Source organism: Acomys russatus, chromosome 5 (genome assembly GCF_903995435.1).
Source record: "Acomys russatus chromosome 5, mAcoRus1.1, whole genome shotgun sequence".
Lineage (NCBI taxonomy): Eukaryota > Metazoa > Chordata > Mammalia > Rodentia > Muridae > Acomys > Acomys russatus.
Window position 1 is genome coordinate 26,167,135 of NC_067141.1, and position 22,495 is coordinate 26,189,629.

The 22,495-nt window shown below is 44.6% G+C and overlaps 1 protein-coding gene across 2 annotated transcripts in view; it reads left to right on the plus strand.

The window, feature by feature from the left end:
• The window catches only part of Kmt5b (lysine methyltransferase 5B), a 48,595-nt gene extending 29,304 nt beyond the window's left edge, over nt 1–19,291 (plus strand). For both annotated transcript variants that reach the window (XM_051145772.1, XM_051145773.1), the window contains 8 exons: nt 4,278–4,346; nt 5,690–5,855; nt 6,422–6,531; nt 7,969–8,135; nt 8,375–8,394; nt 8,477–8,613; nt 10,477–10,673; nt 17,101–19,291. In XM_051145772.1, coding sequence (XP_051001729.1) covers nt 4,278–4,346; nt 5,690–5,855; nt 6,422–6,531; nt 7,969–8,135; nt 8,375–8,394; nt 8,477–8,613; nt 10,477–10,673; nt 17,101–18,578 — 2,344 coding nt within the window. In that variant the 3' untranslated portion in view covers nt 18,579–19,291. The remainder of the gene's footprint in view (nt 1–4,277; nt 4,347–5,689; nt 5,856–6,421; nt 6,532–7,968; nt 8,136–8,374; nt 8,395–8,476; nt 8,614–10,476; nt 10,674–17,100) is intronic.
• Nucleotides 19,292–22,495: the final 3,204 nt, after the last annotated feature.

Here is a 22,495-nt window from a genome sequence, read left to right on the forward strand (position 1 = left end):
TTATATTCAGAATTATAAATGGCAGTAAAGTTCGATACAGAGCAGTTTTCTGTGAGCTAAGAGAATCGGGCAGGAGAATCTGGAAAGGTTACCTTTCCATCATGCACTGGTGGTCAGTTCTTCCCCGTGGCTTCATTATGGAATCTTACCCTTAAATAATGGCCACTGGGACTTTGCCTTCGTGTGTAACCTTTGCCACTCAGCAGTTATTACTTGCATCTTCCATATATGAGCAGGAACCTGTCTAGAGTCTAAGATGCCCTGTGGATCGGAAACTGCTCCAGCAGCCTCAGAAGACCTCATCTTTACTATCGGGAGTTGTGGGGTCATGTGTGCACATGGGGGTGGGGATGGGGATGGGAAGTCAGAGGTCAGGGGAAAGCCTTACTTTCTGAGTGCTGGGACTGCAGGCATGGACTACCATGCCCAGCTCTGCTTCTTTGACTCAGATCTGAGGTCTCAGACTCCTTACTTTGGTCCTCTTGAGAACCATATCTCTCTTGGAAAAGATACTAAAATAATTTTACAAGTCTTTCTCCGCTTCTGTGGCAAAAGGTTTTGTATCTGGTGGAAATGGTTCCTCTAGGGATTTAAGAAATGAGATACATTCTGGGCCCATTCGTTTTCATCTCCATCACACACAGGCTTCTTGTAGCCCTGTGTCCATGACTGTTCAGAAAGAATTAGAAAGACACGTTTAATGAGCTCCAAATATCAGGGGAGACAGGAACTGGAAGGCTTGAAGCCTTGAGTACCCTTTCCCCTTTGAGATTTGTCCCTTCCTAGAAGTAAAACAGGACATAGTTTTTCTCACTTACCAGCTCTATTATATACAAAGATCTCAAAGCAGTACAGTACAAAGGTGTCTGTGGAATTCCTTGATTCCTGTTGCCACAAGTCATTCACTGAACTGAAGTGATACACACTGGAATGGAGCTGAGGCTGTTAGCAAGACTGCACCTGTACCAGCCCACAACCTTCCTTATACTCTTTAAGTCCAGTTCCTCCTCTCCCATTCAATGAGATGGATGCTCATTTTCCTGGAAGATGATCCTGATAGGATTTCAGTCACCCTCTAATTGTGTCTTTGCATCTCTTTATATTATTTCATTATTTTTAAAATTTTATTTATCATTTATCTATGAGTGCCAGAAGAGGGCGCTAGATCTCTTCTGTAGATGGTCATGAGCCACCTTGTGGTTGATGGGAATTGAACTGGAAGAGCAGCCAGTGCTTAACTGCTTGAGCCATCTATCCAGCCCCATCTTGTTTTGTTTTAAATAAATAGATTACTTAAGTTATCTTATATTCATTGTGCCTTATATGTTGAGATACAAAAGCAAATAAAACATTTCAGAAAGTTATTCCACTAGAATCAGAACAAAAGTTTTAGTTGCTTAAGAAGAATGTTCAGAACTCCAGGCTCGGTCCCTGAAGATGAAGGGTTACACCTGCCACTGGGTCCACTGCAGGAAGTGTTGTTTCTTCCTAGGCCCCTGGTGTTTCTCTACCTATGGATGGAGACTGGGATTCTGCATTTCTAACAAGCTCCAGATCTGTATTTAGAGTATTTTAGTCTTAGCCTAGGTTTCCTAAGGCTCACTTAAAACCATGTGGTCACAAAGTGAGGTTCAGAGGTTGTGGCTCACTGGAGTGCTCACCTATCATGAGATTTTGAAGAAAGAAAAATGGAGGAGAGGGAGTAAATCTCATTATTAATACTCATGACCTAGTCGGGCGTGGTGGCGCACACCTTTAATCCCCGCACTTTGGAGGCAGAGGCAGGTGGATCGCTGTGAGTTCGAGGCCAGCCTGGTCTACAAAGTGAGTCCAGGACAGCCAAGGCTACACAGAGAAACCCTGTCTCAAAAACAACAACAAACAAACAAACAAACCAAAAATACTTAATGACCTTCTTGTATGGAAGGACCCCTGAGTTAACTGTGTTCTGTTCCCACAGAAGCTGGAGCACCTAAGTCAGTGATTTTCAGTTCAGCATTTAGTCCACTCAACTGAGCCATCCTGGGGGAGTGGCCAGGGCTGCTCTGCCCCAACAGCATGGCCCTAGGCTTTGATGGCTTCTTCAGACAGGAGTTTCAGCAGCTCCTTGTCTCTCTCCCTCTGCTTACCTCCAGTACTGGGGATAGACCAGGGCCTCACATCAACTATGCAAGAGTCTTCCACTGGGCTACAACTGTAGCTCTGCTTCTCTTCCTTCTGCCTCCTTTCTCCATCTTTATACTTTCAGGAATGTGTTTTAAAGAAGTGGCAATTTTATGGTTTGATAACTTACAAAGCCAGCTCCGTTTGGAATGCTTACACTTCAACTTTAAATTTGTTTTGGTTTTGAGGCAAGGTCTTGCTGTATAGCCTGGTTGACCTCATACTCACAGTTCTCCTGTCTTGGTCTCCTGAATGTTATGTTAAAGGTGTGCAGCCCCACACTTGGCTGAAGTACTGATGTGTGATTTTAGTGTCTCAGCATTTACCCACCAGTGAGGCAGAGCTATAGAATGAGAGCTGAGTAAATGTAAAACACAAATATACATTTGCTGGGATTTTTTGAATTGCCTCTTATCAATTATGAAACCTAAATACCTTTAATACCAGCACTGAGGAGGCAGAGGCAGATGGATCTCTTGAGTTCAAGGCCAGTCTGGTCTACTGAGTGAGTTCTAAGACAGACAGAGCTACATAATAGAGAAACACTGTCAAGGGGACAGGGAGAGTTGGAGCAAGTGTGGTAAAGATGAATGGATGATTTAATAATGCCCCCTCTGCTGGAAAGATGGCTCAGAGGTTAAGAGCACTCACTGACTACTCATCCAGAGGTCCTGAGTTCAATTCCCAGCAACCACATGGTGGTTCACAACCATCTATTATAGGATCCAGTGCCCTCTTCTTGGTACGCATGAAGACAGTGTACTCATATACATAAAGTAAATAAATACATTTTAAAAACCAGCAGAAATTCACTCCCTTACAGTTAAATAATAATAATGCCCCCTCATCTAGGCAGCATGACTTGGATAGTTCACAGTATCCTAAATTGGCCTAAGAATCAGGCAGGTGACTGGCGAGGTGGCACACGCCTTTAATCCCAGCATTCAGGAAGCAGACATAAGTGGATCTCTATGAGTTCCAGACCATCGTGGTCTACAAAGTGAGTCTAGGATAGCCAGGACTGTTAAACAGATAAACCCTGTCTCGAAAAACCAAAAATAAAAAAATAAAAAGAATCAGGCAGCCAAATGTGATGGCGTACACCTTTCTTTGATCCCAGCACTCAAGAGACAGAGGCAGGTAAATCTCTTGTTGAGACTGGCCTGGGCTACATATTGGCTTCCAGGTCATCTAGGACTACATAGACCTTGCCTCAAAAAACCAAAGTGATTAGGGGAGGGGGGCAGGCGTAGGTAAAAAGAAGTGGTATTTATAAAGCAAGAATTCTTGTTTGGGGGCTTTTCCTTTGAAGCTTTTCTCTATTTTATTTTATTTTTTGTTTTGTGTTGTGTTGTTTTTCTAGATTTATTTATTTATTATGTATACAGTGCTTTGTCTGAATGTACACCTACATGCCAGAAGAGGGCATCAGATCACATTATAGATGGTTGTAAGCCACCACCATCTATAATGGAACTTGAACTGAGGACCTCTGGAAGATCTCTTAACCACCGAGCCACCGCATCAGACCCTGTAATTTATTTTTATGTGCATTGGTGTTTTGACTGCATGTATGTCTGTGTGAGGGTGTTGGATCCCAAAGAACAGGAGTTACAGACAACTGTGAGCTGCCATGTGGGTGCTGGGATTGAAGTGGGGATCTTTGGAAGAGCAGCCAGTGCTCTTAACCACTGAGCCATCTCTCCAGCCCCCTCCCTGAAGCTTTTCTTGATTTTTCCAGTCTAAAGTTACCTTGACAGTCTTAGCCTTTCATCATTATAGCTGTATATATTTTTTTCTTGCTATGTGTTTATGTATATCTTCTCATGAATATGTATTTATGAATTACTTTATATCATTTCAGATTTTGATGCTTGATTAGAATATATAAAGAAATTTTGTGAATTAGTGGTAAAGTTGTTTTATGGGAAGAAAAGGTTTTAACAACCTGGTGATTCTCTGGATCCCTTTGAGCTCATAAAATTTTAAATATTGATGTTTAAAGATTTGTGCAACCAAAAAAAAAAAAGATTTGTGCTACAGTCAATGTTTAGAGGTGACAATTACCAATTGTACAAATAGTCTTTACTGTTGTTTCTTTTGCATTTGTATAGCGCCTTTCCTTTGAGGAGCTCCAGACATATTTCAAAAGCTGACGGTTTTTCTCACAACAACCCTGTGAGGTAGGTAGTGTGCATTTCAAACAAGTAAGGCACTAGCCTGTGGTTCTATCTTGGGACCACATCCTTGAAACAGAACCTTTTTTCTTTTAATCATTAATTTATTTTATTGTATGTCCATTGGTGAGACTGTGAGAGGGTGTTGCATCACCCTGGAACTGGAGGTACAGACAGTTGTGAGTTGCCATGTAGATGCTGAGAGTTGAACCCAGGTCCTCAGGAAGACCGTCAGTGCTGGGGTGGGGTTTTTTTGGTTTTTTGTTTTGTTTTGTTTTTCGAGACAGGCTTCTCTGTGAAGTCCTAGCTGTACTGGAACTTACTCTGTAGACCAGGCTGGCCTTGAACTCCCAGCGAACCGCCTGCCTCTGCCTCCCAAGTGCTGGGATTACAGGCGTGTGCCACCACGCCCGGCTCCATCTGTGGTCTTAACTGATGGATAAGGAATTTGTCATAGGAGTAGGAGGACTTGAGTTTTGAACCCACATTTATTATTTGTTTGTTTGGTTTGACTTGGTTTTTCAGGACAGGGTCTCTCTGTGTTAGCCTTGGCCATCCTGGACTTGCTCTGTAGACCAGGCTGTCCTCGAACTCATAGCAATCCACCTGCCTCTGTCTCCTGAGTGCTGGGATTAAAGGTGTGCGCCACCACTGCCTGGCATTCAAACCCACATCTAAAAACAAAAGCCAGGTATATGTAGCAGCCTGCTAGTAATCACAATACTCAAGATATGGAAGATGGCTAGCTTCACTAGCCACAAATCGGCAAGCTCTGGGTTCAGGAAAAGGCCCTACTTGAATATATAAAGTGGAAAGGGATGGAGGAAGGTACCTAGTATCAACCTTTGTCCTTCTCATGCACACATGTGTGCATCTGCACATGTACATACATACATACATACATACATACATACATACATACATACATACGAAAAGAAAAGATCTTTTCAGGTGATTATTGTGGTAATTAATGATTTAACTGTCAAGATTATTGTTTTCTTTACATTTTTGCTGTGATAGCTATGCTGACTGATACCAGCGTCCTTCCTTAAGATCCATTCAGTTGAGTCAGTAGCTCAAGCACTGTGGCAGATGGACTAGAGAGATGGCTCAAAGGTTAAAAGCACTGGCTGCTCTGCAGAGGACTGAGGTTCAGTTCCTAGCACTCATGAGTGTCTGTACCTCCAGTTCAGGGGATCTGACATCTTCATGTAGCTCCAAGGACACCAGACACATGTCGTGCACATAAATGCATGTAGGTCAAATGCATAATGCATATAAAGTAAATCAATTTAAAATTTTTTTAAATTGTGATGGATTACTAAATTTGCTACCTTGATTTGTTTCAGATTTCGGCCTATTAAAGGAAGGCAAGAAGAGCTAAAGGAAGTAATTGAACGCTTTAAGAAAGATGAACACTTAGAGAAAGCCTTCAAATGTTTGACTTCAGGTGAATGGGCACGGCATTATTTTCTCAACAAAAACAAAATGCAGGAGAAATTATTCAAGGAACATGTAAGTTAAGTGCATTAATGCTGCTAAACTGTATCCAGATAAGTAGGACCTAGGTGTGGTCACTGAGGCAGGAAGATTGCCACAAGTTTGAAGCCAGCCTGGGCTACATAGTGAATTTTGGCCAACTAGACTGCAATGTGAGATTATCTCAAAAAAACAATGGTTTATAAGTAAATGGAAGCCTGAATGTTCGTGAACACTGAGATTTTAAGTCTAACAACGTGGCAGTGGCTTACAGAGCTGCAGGTTGAACCCAGGGCCTTGCAGACGCCGGGCAAGTGCTCTGCCATTTAGATGGTTCCTATCCCTGTAGTTAGTTTGTCATCAAAGCAGTAAATGTGAAGGTTTATAATGCGGAAGGTGACCCAGCTGCTCCTCTGGAGTGAAGTTCATTGTGGACCTCTAGAACAGTAAAACCAGGGCATTGAGTGTTCACATGTGTGAACGCCGAGAGTAAAATTTTCACTTCACTACCCAAGAGTTTACATTGTTGGTGGTATACTGTTTTTATAATTTTGAGAAAGGCTAGCAGAATAAATAATTGCCACATTTTTTTCCTGTTTTAGGTCTTTATTTACTTGCGAATGTTTGCGACTGACAGTGGATTTGAAATATTGCCCTGTAATAGATACTCTTCAGAACAAAATGGAGCCAAGATAGTTGCAACAAAAGAGTGGTAACTATTATACTAGTCAAAACTCAGGGTTTTTTCTGTTTAAAGATCTCTAAAATTGTCCTTCAAGTACTTAAGAAGCCACAGTCAGTGCAAGCCAGTGCTTCCCCTGAGGAACAGTGCAGTGCCGGCCTCTGACCTATTGATTCAGGGGTGGTGAAGTCAGAAGTCTGAGTGGCCTGGTCCCATCTCTAAGCCACAGCATGTTGAGTCTAAATGGCTGCTCCATGCTGGACTGCTGAAAGGAGGGTGCCAGGGTACTTGTTACCTGCTTCCAGGGTCAATCTAACAGGTCTTAACTACCTGAGGTGGGTTTACAAGTAGAAATATTTCAGTATGTTAACCTGCTTAAAAACATTCATGCAGCCGGGAGTGGTGCCACCCTCCTTTAATCCCAGTACTCAGGGAGGCAGAGGCAGGTGGATCACTATGAACCTGAGGCCATCCTGGTCTTCAAAGTGACTCTAGGACAGCCAAGAGTACAGAGAGAAACCCTGTCTCTAAAAAAAAAACCCTTCCCCCCTCAGCCTCGCCCCCAGAAAAAGCACGGATGCCAGCTTAAATAATAATGACGGTTTTTAATCCCAGTATTTGGGAGACAAAGAGATCCTTGTGAGTTAGAGGCCAATCTGATCTGCATAGTATGTTCCAAGCCAGCCAAGCTACACAATGAGACCATATCTCAAAAGTAAAGTCAAACTTCAGTTTGAGGCTCACAAGTCATAGATGAGAAGGTGTGACTCTTTCCTGTTAATAATACCTGTTCCTTACCTTTTATCCCAGGAGAAGTAGGCAGTCTCCTACGATTCTTCAGTATTTTGATAGCAAAATTTTGAGAGGTTGGTTACCTAAAAATGGAATGTGTAAAAGAGCATTATTCCCAGGTAGGCACTGGGCTAGGTGTACATGATACTCTGCCTCAGATTCTGATTGGGCTGCTAATTGGCTCTCATGCTCCCTTGTTGTGCCCTGCAAGCCTGAGATCCAGGGCCCAAGGGCTACAGTTTGCAATAAAGAGCCACTGGCTTCATGGAGTCCTGGAAATGTAGTGAGTGGTATACCCTCCTGGATAATGACAAAGTTCTGGGCCTCATGACACCACTACTGTGGGACCCATTTGCAAGTGTAATTCTGTACAGCAAGTAGTTGGCCCCCTGCCTCCCATGAAGTGCTGATCCAGGTACTGCAGGGTGTTGAGAGTTACAAGTAGCACAATGCCTGGCCTGGAGGAGCTCCCATTCTCTTCTGGGAATAAGTTAGAAAAGAAATCAGGCCATGGGGCTCAAGCGAGGAAGAGAGGATGCTCAATGGACTCCGGGCCAGTCAGCAAAGTATGTGGAGCCAAGGCTGTTCAGATTCTGCTATTTAGTGGGAAGGCTTATTTTATTAAAAGAAGCCTTATTATAATTACTAGTAATTTTTATCACATATTTTAAATAGGAAACGAAATGACAAAATAGAATTACTGGTGGGTTGTATTGCCGAACTTTCAGAAATTGAGGAGAACATGCTACTTAGACACGGAGAAAACGACTTCAGTGTCATGTATTCCACAAGGAAAAACTGTGCTCAACTCTGGCTCGGTCCTGCTGCATTTATAAATCATGGTAAGCTGCCTTCTGAGGCGTCTGCACTGTGTGGGCTGGCTGCCCACAGCTAGTGTGGCCTGGCCATACTCAAGGGAGTTTGGAATGGCCAATTATCTTCAGATTTTTTAAACATGCCCCGTGTGACTTAAGACTGTTGGAAATTATGAAGTTGTCTGAAAAGCCTTTTCAGATTCTGTAACTTCGTGTTTCAGATCTTATCAGCAGTTAATTGACTTTCTCTTTTGGACATTTTTCAGATTGCAGACCTAACTGTAAGGTAAGCATAAAAGAAAATGAAATACCTTAGGTTCTGTGTCTGCCTCAGGTCTGAGACTCATAACAGGTTACTTCTATTTCAGTTTGTGTCAACTGGTCGAGACACAGCATGTGTGAAGGCTCTGAGAGATATTGAACCTGGAGAAGAAATTTCTTGTTACTATGGAGATGGGTTTTTTGGAGAAAATAATGAGTTCTGCGAATGTTACACTTGTGAAAGGTAAAGGATCAGATTTCCTAGTCAGCTTCATGTAACTGTCATGGTGGTTGTGATATTGACCCTGCCCAGCCCCCCCCATCATGTGAGTGTAGAGCTAGCACGCACTACAGCTCAACCCTAGTGCAGTGTGAAAAACAATCAGATGCGATGCAGCTGTTACTTGTGAGTCACAGTACAGAAGTGCTTAGAAAACAATAATAAGTGTGGTCTCTGAGGGTGTGCAAAGGAAGAGCACAGTGGTGATTATAAGTTTCTACATACATTGTACATAATTCACCAGAAAAATTCTGAAAGATGAAATCTGCCAACAGGCCCTCAAGATAAGGCCTGAGTAAAAAGAACTGTGATGTTATCTGTGAACACTTAAATGTCCCTCTTTTTGTAATAGTGAATTGTTTGGAACTTTATTCTTGGAAGTGACCAAAACTATTTTAAAGCTTATAAAATAGTATGTCTGATGACAACCAAGGGAAAAAATATCCAAAGAACATTAGGGGAAGCTAGGCATGGTAGTTTATACCTATAATTCCAGCCCCTGGGAGGCTGAGGCAGATACACTAGAAAAAAAATTCGAGGTAAGCCTAGGCTACACAGTAAGCTCTCAGAACAAACATGAAAGAAGCCTAGTCCCCAGCACCAAACAACAGTGACAACAGCCAAGGTTAGGGTAGGGCTATGCATGTAGTCCAGTTGATACAGAGCTGCCTAAAGCACAGGAAACCCTGGCTAGACCTGAGCTGTACTAGAGGCTGGTGTGATGGCATACACCTGTAATCCCAGCACTCAGAAAGTGAGGCAGGAGGACCAGAAGTTCTGGTCATTCTTGGTATATAGAACAATTGAGACCAGCCTGGGAAACATAGATGGAATCTTGTCTTTTTTTTTTTTTTTTAATTAAGTTTAACATATTAAAGATTATTATACTATAAATAATTGTAATCATACTTAATATATTGCAGGCTGGGCATGGTGGCGCACATCTCAGCACTTGGGAGGCAGTGGCAGACGGATCTCTTGAGTTCAAGGCCAATCTAGTCTACAAAGCAAGTCTAAGATAGCCAAGGCTACACAGAGAAACCCTGTCTCGCAAAACAAAACAAAACAAAAAAACCCTTGAAACTTGATATGTTGCTTAGGTATAGACAGTAACGAACAGAGAGTTCTAAAACAAGCCACCTCTTGGTGTGAGTGTGCTTGTGTACACACACACATGCATGCACGCACATACAAACATACATTAATCACAGAACATTCATGAATGTTCTTTGGAGATGTCAGCTTTCAAAGCATGTGTTCAGTGCAGCCTTATTATCAGAGACAGACATGGTGCAAGAAAACTAAGTCCTACATAAAATGATTGTAATATAGTGTCTTAGTTTTGCTTGCTTGAAAAGAAATACTAGCCGGGCATGGTGGCGCGTGCCTTTAATCCCAGCACTCAGGAGGCAGAGGCAGGTGGATCGCTGTGAATTCAAGGCCAGCCTGGTCTACAAAGCGAGTCCAGGGCAGCCAAGACTATACAGAGAGACCCTGTCTCGAAAAACCAAAAAAGAAAAGAAAAGAAATACCGTAAATTCAAGAATTGGCTACATAGTGGATTTACAGATGCAGATCCATGGGCAGCTAATGAATGATTGGAGACAGTCGTCGTCATTATTAGTTTTAAAAGAGGTTCTTGTAGCTGATAGCTAGCTGTATGCTGGATCTCCCTGAGAGCTCCGGAGCTGGTGCTTATGTAACCATGATGGAGGCCCCATCAGTTCATCTCAGCCCTTGACCTGATGTGGTCAGGTACCCTCAGCAGCCACGCTTGACTTAAGTAATGTGCTTCATTTGTTTGACCTTTGCTGTTTTCTCTTTCAGACGGGGAACTGGTGCTTTTAAATCCAGAGTAGGACTGCCTGTGCCTGCTCCTGTTATCAATAGCAAATACGGACTCAGAGAAACAGATAAACGTTTAAATAGGCTTAAAAAGTTAGGTGACAGCAGCAAAAATTCAGACAGTCAGTCTGTCAGCTCTAACACTGACGCAGACACCACTCAGGAAAAAGACAATGCAAGTAAGTAAGGGAGCTTGCTCTAAGGTGCTGCTTACACTCCTCAGTTCTTCTGTAGCATGTGTCAGTAGTTCTGATAGAGACTGGGACTCAGGGCATTTCAGCTAGAAATTTTAGTCCATAGTAGTTTGTATACATTCCAAATTCAGGGCCAACCACTATATGTACTTTTGAATACTTGGTAATTAGATGTTGAAGTATTCAGCCTAAGTTCCAGGACCATTATGTTTGAGAGAAACATTTTCAGGTTGTTAGCGATGCTGTAAAAGTGTGTAAGGCCCTGCAGGAGCTTGGCTGGCTCATCAGGTACCCATGTCTCTAGGAACAGCCAGCCTAGGAACAGGGTAGACCCAGGGTTCATAATGGCTTGAAGGCTTCCGACTTTTTGCTCCTTCTTAGCATTTTTTGAAGTGAATCAACCTAGTTCACTAGCTCAGAAGTGTGCCAGAGGAGTATTTGGATGTGACTGTTGTGGGGTGTGTGAATACCATGACAGAGGCAACAAGCTATGAGCTGCCAGTTTTATGTTGGTGGAATATCTCATGGAAATTGGGGGTAGTGATGAATAAACAAAGAGAAAAGGAAGAGAAGAACCACTACATAGGCCAAAGACAGCACGGCATCTATGGATCTTGAAATGCTGAGACCTCTGTGGCTCTGTCCTTCATCTGGTAACACCAGTGTTCTCTAGGTGCCACTACAACGGCGGGTTCTCCTGTCTGACTTGCCTCTTATCAGAGTCGTCTGTGAGAAAGGTTTGCCTTGGTTGCCCACAGAGTATCTTTTTCAGCACTCTAGTGTCCAGTCACTGAGCACTTAGGATTCCCCTCAGGTGCTGGGTGTTCCAGGATCTTCTCCATGCCTTCAGATGTTTTCAGCCTACCCTTGGGTGTGCCTTTCCCTTACAGAAATTTTTGAAGAAAGGGGAAAGTGTCTCCATGATGGTAAATGCCACTGCGTGGACATCTGAATCTGCCTGCTACTTGAAGTCCAAGGCCAGGTGTAACCTCTAGTATAAAAGCAGTAGTATAGCTCAAGTTCATACTTTTTAGCTGAGACCCAAAGTGAACAAAGAGGAGGTTTTAGTTCTCTTATTCCATGTTGACTTTTGGTTCTATTAATAAAGGCAGTGTAATGAACTTTGTTTTCTTGAGTCTGGTTCCTTGAAGATACTGGAGGTTGTGAAGCCCTTTCATAAATAATTACATGGAAACACTGGGGTGTGTGCTGCCATACAGACAGCCACAAAACTTCTCTCAGAGAATGGCTCTTATGAATGAGAGTCCCTGTGTTTTTGTGGGTGAACTTGATCACTAGAATATTCATTATAAACTCAGTACACCACTTAGCTTAAATACTTAATACAAATAGTTTCTGGGGAGGTTGTATGTGCAAATATGTTACAATATGGGAAATGTTTATTGCTAAATCCAGTGGTTTTTAGAGAAATAACAAGATGTGGTTCTGGCCCCTTCTGGGGAGCTTATGCCTCAGTTCTAAGACAAGTGTAAAGTCACTGCAGAGCTGACTAGACATGCCTTTTCCTCAAGGGCAGAGAGCATGCACAGCACCTGTGAGCTATAGTCTGGCCATTTTAGAATAGGAAGTTCAGCCTCGCTAGTGGCTGTTTGTGTTGGGCTCTTAGGATATGCAGAATGCCTTTTTGTTAAGAGTAAGCCGAGGCTTACTGTTGATGACCTGGAGGCATGGTCCAGGGCTCAAAAGGAGCCAAGGCTTAGGTGACATTTTGCCACTCTCCTGTCTGGCTGTAAAAGATGGTGCCATGTTACCTTAAGATTTTGATGACATCTAAAAATACAGTAAGACAGCTACAAGAGTGTCTCTTACCCTTTCTGTAACATTGTGCATTAAATCATGTTCACTAAGTAAGAGTGTCTCTAGTTCTTACCTTTGTTTTAGCTGTTTTGGGTTGTAGGGGTTTTTTTGTTTTTGTTTTTTACTTTTTTTGTCCCTGGAGAGTGTGTCCATGGCACATGTGTAAAGGTTAGAGGACAAGTACTTGTCTTTCTCAGGCATGGAACTCAGTCATCAGGCTTGCCTGCAAGTGCATTTACCTATTACGTGTTATTTTTTAAAAGACAAGGTCTTACTAGATAGTTCAGACCAGAACTCGGCTCCTGCCTCGCCCTCTGGAGTGCTGGGGTTACAGGAGTTGGCCCTCACTTGCATCCTTACATGTTTGCTTTGAGTCTGTACTTTTCTGGTGTTTGTGCTTCATCCTTATCCTGTGAAAAAGGAAGTAGGGTGAAACTGAGGCTGAGAAAAGCTAGCAGGCATCAGAGCTTTCTCCAGGGCTTCGGGCATTCCTGGAGTGTGGCCAGGGTCTGCTGTTGCCCTGCCTGCTTCTCTTTCCCCTACCTTCACTTGAAGTTTGGCATCTGGGAGAGGTCCTGCTTTGACAGATGTACAAGGCAACTTTGCTCCTTAGGCATGGGGGGAACCGTTCTTCCTCTAATAAAGGCCTGAGAGATGATGTCCTGAGAGTGCCAACTTGGCTTTCTGCTTTAGCACCCAGGCGTGCAGACAGCAAGAAATCTCATGTCCAAAAAGAGTCCTTTGGTCTGTGCCCCAGCGCCCTTTGGCAGGTCCTGGGTTTCCAGGCCTTGGTGCCTTACTGGCTTACCTATCTCCTATAGTTAGTGATAAGGTGTGTGAAACATGAAGACTCAAGCATCACCCAAAGCTGTGCACAGTCACTGCCCTTGTCACAAGCCAGCATAGGACCCAGCACACATGGCCAGTAGAATGGGTTGATGTGGCCTCTGACACTGCCTCCTCTTGCTGACGCGTTTTCCTGCCAGGCCTATCCTTCTATGCCCTTCCCATCACTCTTTTCAGGTGGCCTTTCCCAGTCAGTCATAATAGGCAAATGTGCTTGTGCCTGATAAACAAGAAACTTCCAAGTGCTGTTTAGGGCTTTCTGGATTCTAAACTAGACATGGCCCTAGAACAAACTTGAGTTGCATGCATTGCCAGCACAGCCTAAGTGCTGAAGACAGCACTGGTGTTCTTTTGTCGTGCTTTTTTATGGTACACACCGAATGTCATACTACTTTACAGTTTAGATCTAGACACCTTGGAGCAACCACAGTCAGTGGCTATACAGTGTGTCCTTCATGAGTTGGAGCTGAAGCCATAAGACAGGCAGCATAACAGTGATCAAGAATTCAGGGTCTGGTACCACAACCAAGTTCAGGTCCCACTTCTCATTAGATGGTGTTTTGGGGATCCACTAGCCCATGAGAGCTTGGTTCCTTCATAGGTGTGCTTAGACCCACGTTAGGTCATCTTAGGATTTCTGTGCAGTGTCCAGCAGGTATCAGATTTCTGGGAGAGTCGGGAGGAAGATACACCCAGAGCATGCATCTGAGGTGTATTGATCATTAAGAAAGAGAGTGCACTCAGCAAGGGCAGCAGGGCACTCCTGCCTCTGTGGATATCTGGACCCTGAGTCTCAGTACACTTTGAAGTGGTTGACTCACAGTTTGTCATGGCCACCAGCTTCCTCTAGACATACCTTCATAGAATCCCCATCCCCCGTAAGTATGCTTAGGTGTCTGCATAGTGACTGGGCCCTGGCACCCTAGAAAAGTCTCAGTCGCCTTTCTTGGCTTGTTTCTGTCAGTGAGCTTACCTTTTCACTAGACTTACAAGTACCCTGACAGACGCATCAGGGCAGTTCCTACTGAAACAGTGTGCTGTTGAGTGCAGTTCATTTGTGCTTGGTTCAGATCACAAACACAGGAACCACTTTGTCAGTGCTTGGCACTGCTACCAAACAGGGAGGAGGGTCTGAGAGAAATCTGACTCAGAATCATGTTATGATGGAGTTCTGCTGATAGATTAAATTAACAGCTAAGTAAAGAGAGCCTTGGGTACCAGGAAGGTCCAGACAGAAGCCCAAACTGGAGCCCAGCATGGCGGTGCTCACCTGTAATCCCAGCACTGGGATGAGAAGAGGCAGTTGGATCTTTTGAGTTCTAGGCCAGCCTGGTCTACAAAAGACTACACAGAGAGACTGCCTTGAAAAAACAAAAAACAAAAAAGCGCACATCCAGTCAGAAAAGGCTCTCTAAAGGTTAACTGGCCAGGTGAAGCATGTCCCCAGCAGAGGGACTTACATGCACATGTCCACAAGTGGACAGCTTTAATCAGAAAGCTTATTGCTTTGCAGATGGAGAGGAGGATGTGATTTAGCTGAAGGTCTCAGGCTTTATTCTCAGGGCATTGGCTTATTGAAAGGGTTACATTCCAGAGTGACATGACAGGATGAGTCATTCTGGCTCTGGAGAAATGTGACAGGGAGCTCCATACATGGTCCAGGCAGGAGGTAGGGGGCATGTAAAACAGAAGCAGGTGGATTCCAGACACTGCTGTGGGGGTAGACGCTGCAGGACAGACAAGGGACTGTATTGAGGCAGTTAGGGAAGGAAGAGCTGGGGATGGTCAGCTTCCTGCCTGGGTGGTGGGCTACTGACAAGGTGGAGAACTGAGGAAGAAGCTGCCTGAGCCCTGGGGGACAACGCCAGCCTGTCAGCCCTGAAGCAGCTTCAGTCAGTGTTTTAGCAGCCTAAATCTGTGGCTCAGGAGGGAAGAGCTAGAGGCTTGGGGACTGAGCATCTGAATAGTGGCAACAGTGGGCAGGTAGACTGCCAGGGCCAAAGGAAGACAGGAACGTGTGCTCTTAGCCCAGAGGAGATGTACATGGTTACTAAAGCCTAGTCCATAGCAGAGAGAAAAGGGCAAGAAAGTGTACACTGGGTTTTGTGTGGTGGCTACCCCACTGGAGGGGCGGAGCCCAGCCTGCAGAGGGGTGGTGACGAGCTCGCCATTTATCCAGTCATTGCTAGGATCGACTGCATGTTCAGAGCAAGAGTAGGTTGGAAAAGGGAAAATGAAAGGCTAGAGACTGCAAAACCACCTGCTTGTAGATAGTTCTGGAAGAAGGCATGTTTGAAAAAAGTATGGCAAATAAGAGATTCAGTCTCTTGGGCTTTTTAACTGCAGAACTAAGAAAATTAAGTAATTAAAAATAGACTAACAGAAGCCTGGTGACGCACGCCTTTAATCCCAATACTTGGAGGCAGAGGCAGGCAGATCTCTGTGAGTTGGAGGCCAATCTGGTCTACAAAGCAAGTTCAGGACAGCCAAGTCTAAGACCCTGTCTCGAAAAACAAAAAAAACAAAAACAAAAACAAAAACTGATTAATGAGCTGGGTGGTGGCGGCATGTGCCTTTAGTCCCAGCATCCTGGAGGCAGAAGCAGGGCAGCCTAGTATGTACAGCCAAGGCTACAGAAAGAAACCCTGCCCCGAAAAACAACAAATTTGACAAATGTACAGTGTTGTGATAGCCTAGAGTAAATATATAGAGAAAATTTAAGACAGCAGGGCAAGAGCGGACCACCATGGCAACATGACCTTGGGCCACAGAGCATCTTGAGAGGCACTCAGCTGTCACCTGAAGTTGTGCAGCCTTTCTGTCTGTTCTGGAGTTACTTGTTACCGGCAGGGATTCACCATACGTCTCTGCAGCTAATGCCTGCCTGCTGCAGCTTTCTGAGCTCACAGGTGGGGGAGCAAGCAGCACATTATAGTGTGCTGCTTATGCATGAGTATTGGGGAGGACCACATATGGTTCTTAGAGTCTGTTCTGTTTAAAGCCATTGGAGAGAATGTGTCTCCTGGAGTTCAGTGGTTAATGCATCTCATCTCTCTGTTGCTGTACTGGCTAAGAACACACTTTAGGTAAATTTAAAACAGTGAAGAGTTCAGAAGAGAAGCTGGTATGGCTGGGCAGTGGTGGCGCACGCCTTTAATCCCAGCACTTGGGAGGCAGAGGCCGGCAGATCTCTGTGCGTTCAAGGCCAGCCTGGACTACAGAGCAAGTGCCAGGACAGCCAAGGCTACACGGAGAAACCCTGTCTTGAAAAACCAAAAGAGAGAGAGAGAGAAACTGGTATTACAGCACATACCTATGGTCCTAGCATGCAAGAGGATTGCTGAGAGTTCAGGGCCAGCCTGGTCTGTCAAGTTCCAAGCCCACCAGGATGAGCACAGACACAGACATAGAAAAAGAAGGTGGAAACCGGCTCTCATTTACTTTCCCTTTAAATCATAAGAAAAGTACTTACTCTGGATCAGTGAGCCCTGACACTGAGGTACCCAGGGGAAAGCAGCCTTGGCCCCACCATGCTGTGACCCTGGAATATAACAGACAATGTAGGGAAGCTGTTCTGGTGAGACTGCCTCGTATGCGTGGTGTCAGCAGTTTGTGGCTGGTAGTCTTCTTTGGGGATGGTTTAATCATGTCATGTTGCAGTACTAAGCTGGTTTTATTTTCTCTCTCTCTCTCTCTCTCTTTTTTTTTTTTTTTTTTTTTTTTTTTTTTTGTCTTCTAAACTTTACAGCTTCTAACCGAAAATCTTCAGTTGGTGTAAAAAAGAGCAGCAAGAGCAGAACCCTGACCAGGCAGTCCAGGCCAAGAGTCCCAGCTGCTTCCAACTCTACCTCACCTAAGCTAGCGCACATGAACAACTCCAGGGTACCAAAGAAACTGAGACAGCCGGCAAAGCCTTTACTTTCCAAGATCAAACTGAGGAATCACTGCAAGCGGCTAGACCAGAAGAGCACATCACGGAAGCTGGAGATGGGGAGCTTAGTACTGAAGGAGCCTAAAGTCGTGCTATATAAAAATTTGCCACTTAAGAAAGAGAAGGAGCCAGAGGGACCAGTCCATGCTGCAGTGGGGAGCGGGTGCTTGACTAGACACGCGGCAAGAGAACACAGGCAGAACCCTGGGCGAGGTGCTCACTCGCAGGGCGACGGTTTGCCCTGCACCTACACAACCCGGCGCTCTTTGAGGACAAGGACAGGTCTGAAGGAGACCACTGACATCAAGCTTGAACCAAGTCCCTTGGATGGCTATAAAAATGGCATTCTGGAACCCTGCCCAGACAGTGGCCAGCAGCCAACCCCAGAGGTGCTGGAAGAGCTGGCTCCTGAGACTGCACACGGGGAGGAAGCATCCCAAGAGTGTTCCAAGAGTGACCCCTTCCCGTCACGAAAGAAATTTCGGCAAGGGAAACCCATGAAACACTTAGCAAAGGCAGAGGACTGCAGTCCAGAGCACAGCTTCCCTGGGAAAGATGGGCTGCCTGATTTGCCAGGGCCCCATCCTGACCAGGGTGAGCCCAGTGGCACAGTCGGGGTGCCTGTGAGCTACACAGACTCTGCTTCCTCGCCCGTTGGCTGCTCCATTGTCACACCTGACAGCTTCACAACAAAAGATAGTTTCAGAACTGCACAAAGTAAAAAGAAGCGGCGGGTCACCAGGTACGATGCACAGCTGATCCTGGAGAACAGCTCCGGGATCCCCAAGCTGACACTTCGCAGGCGGCATGACAGCAGCAGCAAGACAAATGACCACGAGGGTGATGGTGTGAACTCCTCAAAAATCAGCATCAAGCTCAGCAAAGACCATGAAAGTGACAGCAACCTCTACGTCGCAAAGCTCAGTAATGGGGTTAGCTCGGGCTCAGGTGGCAGCTCTACCAAGCTCAAGATCCAGCTCAAGCGGGATGAGGAGAGCAGGGGGCCATATGCTGAGGGGCTTCGTGAGAATGGGGTATGCTGCAGCGACCCCCTCTCCCTGCTGGAGTCCCAGATGGAGGTGGATGACTACAGTCAGTATGAGGAGGACAGCACGGACGACTCTTCATCTTCTGAGGGGGAGGAAGAGGAGGAGGACTGTGAGGATGACTTCGATGATGACTTCATCCCTCTTCCTCCCGCAAAGCGGCTGAGGCTAATTGTAGGTAAAGACTCCATAGATATCGACATTTCCTCAAGGAGAAGAGAAGATCAGTCTCTGAGGCTGAATGCATAAGCGCTCACTCGTCGTCCTGGGGAACTAAAAAGTGAAAATCCCAGCCACGCTTCTCAGCGCAGCACTTCTTTGTCTCTTCCCCTTAGGCATAATACTGTAGAAAGTGTACAGCATCCGACTCTCAAGTCTGACTTGTGCAAATTTTTATCGTACTTTTTAAATAGCCTTCTTACGTGCAATTCCGAGTTAGAGGGAAAGCTCTGTTGTAAGATAGAGGCTCTAGCAAACTCTGAGTGACAGCAGCTCCCCACAGAGGACCTGACACTAATGTGGTTGCACCATGTTGTCACCTATAAGAGCAAGCGCCAACCCTCTTCCGTAGATGACTAAGCCGTAGTTAGGGCGGAGCAGAGCAGCCTCTTGGGAAGGGTTTCCAGCATCCGCTCCTATCACCAGCAACGACCTCTGGCTTTTGGTTTATTTGCTAGATGTTTCCCCCTTGGAGTTGTGTTGGTTTCACACTGTTTACCGGCCCAGGTGTCCTGTCCGTGGCCTTTGTTATCATAGCAGACCATTGGCTGGAAGTCAGATTGATTTCTTTGAAGAAAAAAAAAAAATTAAATTAAAATGCAGTCTTCTGTGTGACAGCTCACGAGGCTGGTGGTGTGCAGGATGAGTTTTCAGAGCAGCTTATTTATTGCTTGTCATGTAAATTAAAGACAGTGTATTTAACACTTTTCAATCCTTTTAGATAAAATTGTTCTTTGCAAGAATGATTGGTGCTTATTTTTTCAAACCTTTGCTGTGAACAGCGTGGCGACAGCGAGCAACATTTGTCTGATGAACTCCAGCTATCTTAATTTGGGTCTTCAAGTTTCTGTTGCACTTGTAAAATGCTACAAGGAATATTAAAAGAAATCTATTCACTTTAACTTATAATAGTTTATGAAATAAAAACATGAGTCACAGCTTTTGTTCTGTGGTAACCTATACAAACATTTGTCTTTGGGATTCAATGTAAAGAGCTGAAAACAATGTATATGTTGTAAATATTTGTGTGTTGTGAGAAATTTTTGTCATAAGAAATTAAAAGAACTTACCAGGAAGGTTTTTAAGTTTAGAAATATCCATGCCAATAAAATAGGAAATTATAAATATATAGTGTAAGCACTGCATCAGTGGACGTTCTTGGCTTATGTTAGTTTATTATGAAAATATCAGATTTTTTTGATTATATTATCAGTCAAACAAAGAGAGGAGTGAGATTTGTTTTGAAGCACTTTGAGAAGAGAAATTAATTTTAAGTAACTTAATGAGCAAGTTTTGATTACTGCCTTATGTTCAATACCAGGCTTGTTTGCTTCTCTGGATTATTTTACAAATCAAAGAATTTGAGAATATCAGTCTGTAGCAGGTGTCTGACACCGGTGGGTCTGTTTATTTACTGGGAAATGTGTAGATGTCCTTTCAAATAGATACAGTGTTCCTAAATGTCACAAGCTATCGGATTCCGTGTTCCAGCATATCAGAAGGGACAGCAGGGAGTGAAAGGTCCAACAAAGAACGCCTCGGTGCTTCCCTGTTGCTGATGCTACCTAGCAGTGTTCAACATGGGGACACGTACATCCTTAAAACCGTTGTCTGTAGGTTCCATTAGAAGTTAGTAAGATTCTTGAGTGTTTATAGGGTTCCATGTCTTTGCTTCTGTGCATGATAGGATCCTTGCTGTGGTCTTGTGCAGTCCTGTCCTTGCCATGCACTTTGACCCTTGGGTGTCTGTCTCATTTGGAAGCAGGAGGGGAGACTGTGCCTGCACACAAACACACACACACAACCTTTTGCTACAGCCGTGAAGTAAGGCAGCCCTGTGTCTCAGGGCCTCCTGCCTCGAGGGTGCAGGTCCCCAAGCATGAGTGTGAGCCACATGTGCCACCTCAAGGAAGCTGAAGGTGGGCTTAGGAGCCTGCACAAGGCAGCAGGTCACCTTCGTTCCCGTGTTCACTTGGGCTGTTGAGACTAAATCCTCCCATTTCTTTGAATACCAACAATAGCCATTTCAGGAATTTCAATCTTAAGGAAAAAGTAACACATTTCCCATTTTCTCCATTTTTAAGCTTAATTTTAGTAACTTATTTATGATGTTTATTTTAGTTTTGTTGTGGCCTCGCCTTTGGAGGCCGACCTTCCCATGGGTCTAAGAGCAGTGACATCCTAAGGAGTTGCTGCCTCTCAGGAGTCGTATGCACAAGCATTCAGCAGTGCTGCTGATGCCGTCTAGGGAACCTAATTTCCGTTTCTCAAGGCAGGGGCCTCGGACTGTTCTTGATCTGCTGTAGAACTTCACTGTGGGGGTGCCAGAGCCCACACTCTTGACCAGTCTGGAAGAGGTTACACTCAATAAAACTCTCAGCTTGAGCTTATGCAATGATTGGTAAAGTTTTTGGCAATTGTAAGAATTAGGAAATGATCCTAGAAATATATGTAAAGTATTCAATTTTCAATCATTTTTCAAATTACTGTTTTAAATTGTTTTGCTGAGTTGTAATACTTTTGAGATACAATGTATTCCTTGTACTGAAAGAATGAAAAAGGACTTTTTCAGCATTTGAGGTAAGTTCTTTAACGTTTCATTAAAAACATTTTTTACAAATATTTTGTACATGCACTTGCAGTATTGAGGTTAATCATTTTAATAAATTCGGAAATTGAAATGATCTGGTCAGTGTTCACTGTATCTTGAGAAGTGAGTCTTCCACCAGAGGCTCACAGGAAGCAGTTTGTGAGTTGGAGTGAGCCATTGTAACTGGGGGCCCATGAGTGCCCAGTGGTCTGCCTCACTCACTCAGAGTAAAGGGGCCTGTCCTTCCCACAGAAAGGCTTGCTTTCAGAATTCCAGACCCGTGAGGACTTTGCCCTCAGCATGACCCTGGGCTTTCACAGCCTGCCAGCCTGCACCAAGGTACCTGGAAAACGTGTGCCACACAAATTTCACCGGTATGCATTCTGGTATATAGGCTACTATACAGGACACTGCCAGAGTCTGGTACTTTCATGACCCCTGAAAGAAGGCAATTAAGCTCCTAGTATGCATGTGAGGGCTCCAGGCCCCTTCCCCAGTGTCCCACATCATGTGGCTATTGGCCAGCAATAGATCGCAAAAAGTGGAGCAGCCGAGGGCCAGGTACATGAATAACCAGCCTTCAACACACCTCTGTCATATTCAGCCTCCCAGATCACTAAGCTTATACATAACCCAAACTGCCATTCTGAGGTGAGATTAGAAGATGGCTTTCAATATGCCATGAGATAGATAGTCACTCTGTGTGTCCTTATCAGATCTTCCAGTTTCCTGCTCAGACAGGGTAGATGGGGTTGGCCCACCATGATCTGCTCTGCTGAAAGGAAGCCATGCTTTGCTGGGGCACACAAGCAAGTGTCCCAGTCTGAGACAGGAACGAGTATGCTCTTCATGGCCAAAGTAATAATGGCATCTTTTTCAAGTATGTTGAGCACCTCTTAGACATCTGAAGTGGAGAGGTAAGATCTGAGTTAAAGCTGAGAGTCACTGAGGACCCACAGCCATCTGTCCTCTGTGGCCTTAGATAGCAGCTGGGGGGTCACTTTAGGAGGATCCAGGCTAGTGGAGGAGAGCAGAGAAGTCTAGGAGATTACTAATATTGGGACTCTGGAAGCTTCCACAGAGCTAGGGAAGGAGATGAGAAGAGTTACTCAGAGCTGAAGAAATCATGGAGATATTAAGTCTAGTCTTGCTGGCTCGCAGCTATTAGAAGAGTCCATGGGACTGGAGAGATGGCTCAGTTGTTAAGAGCACTTGTTCTTAGCGGAGGGCCTGGGTTGGTTTCCCGCACTGACTTGGTGGTTTACAACCTTCAGTAACTCCAGTTCCAGGGGATCCAATACCCGCTTTTGGCCTCCATGGGCACTGGGCAGGCATGTGGTGCAAATACATACATACA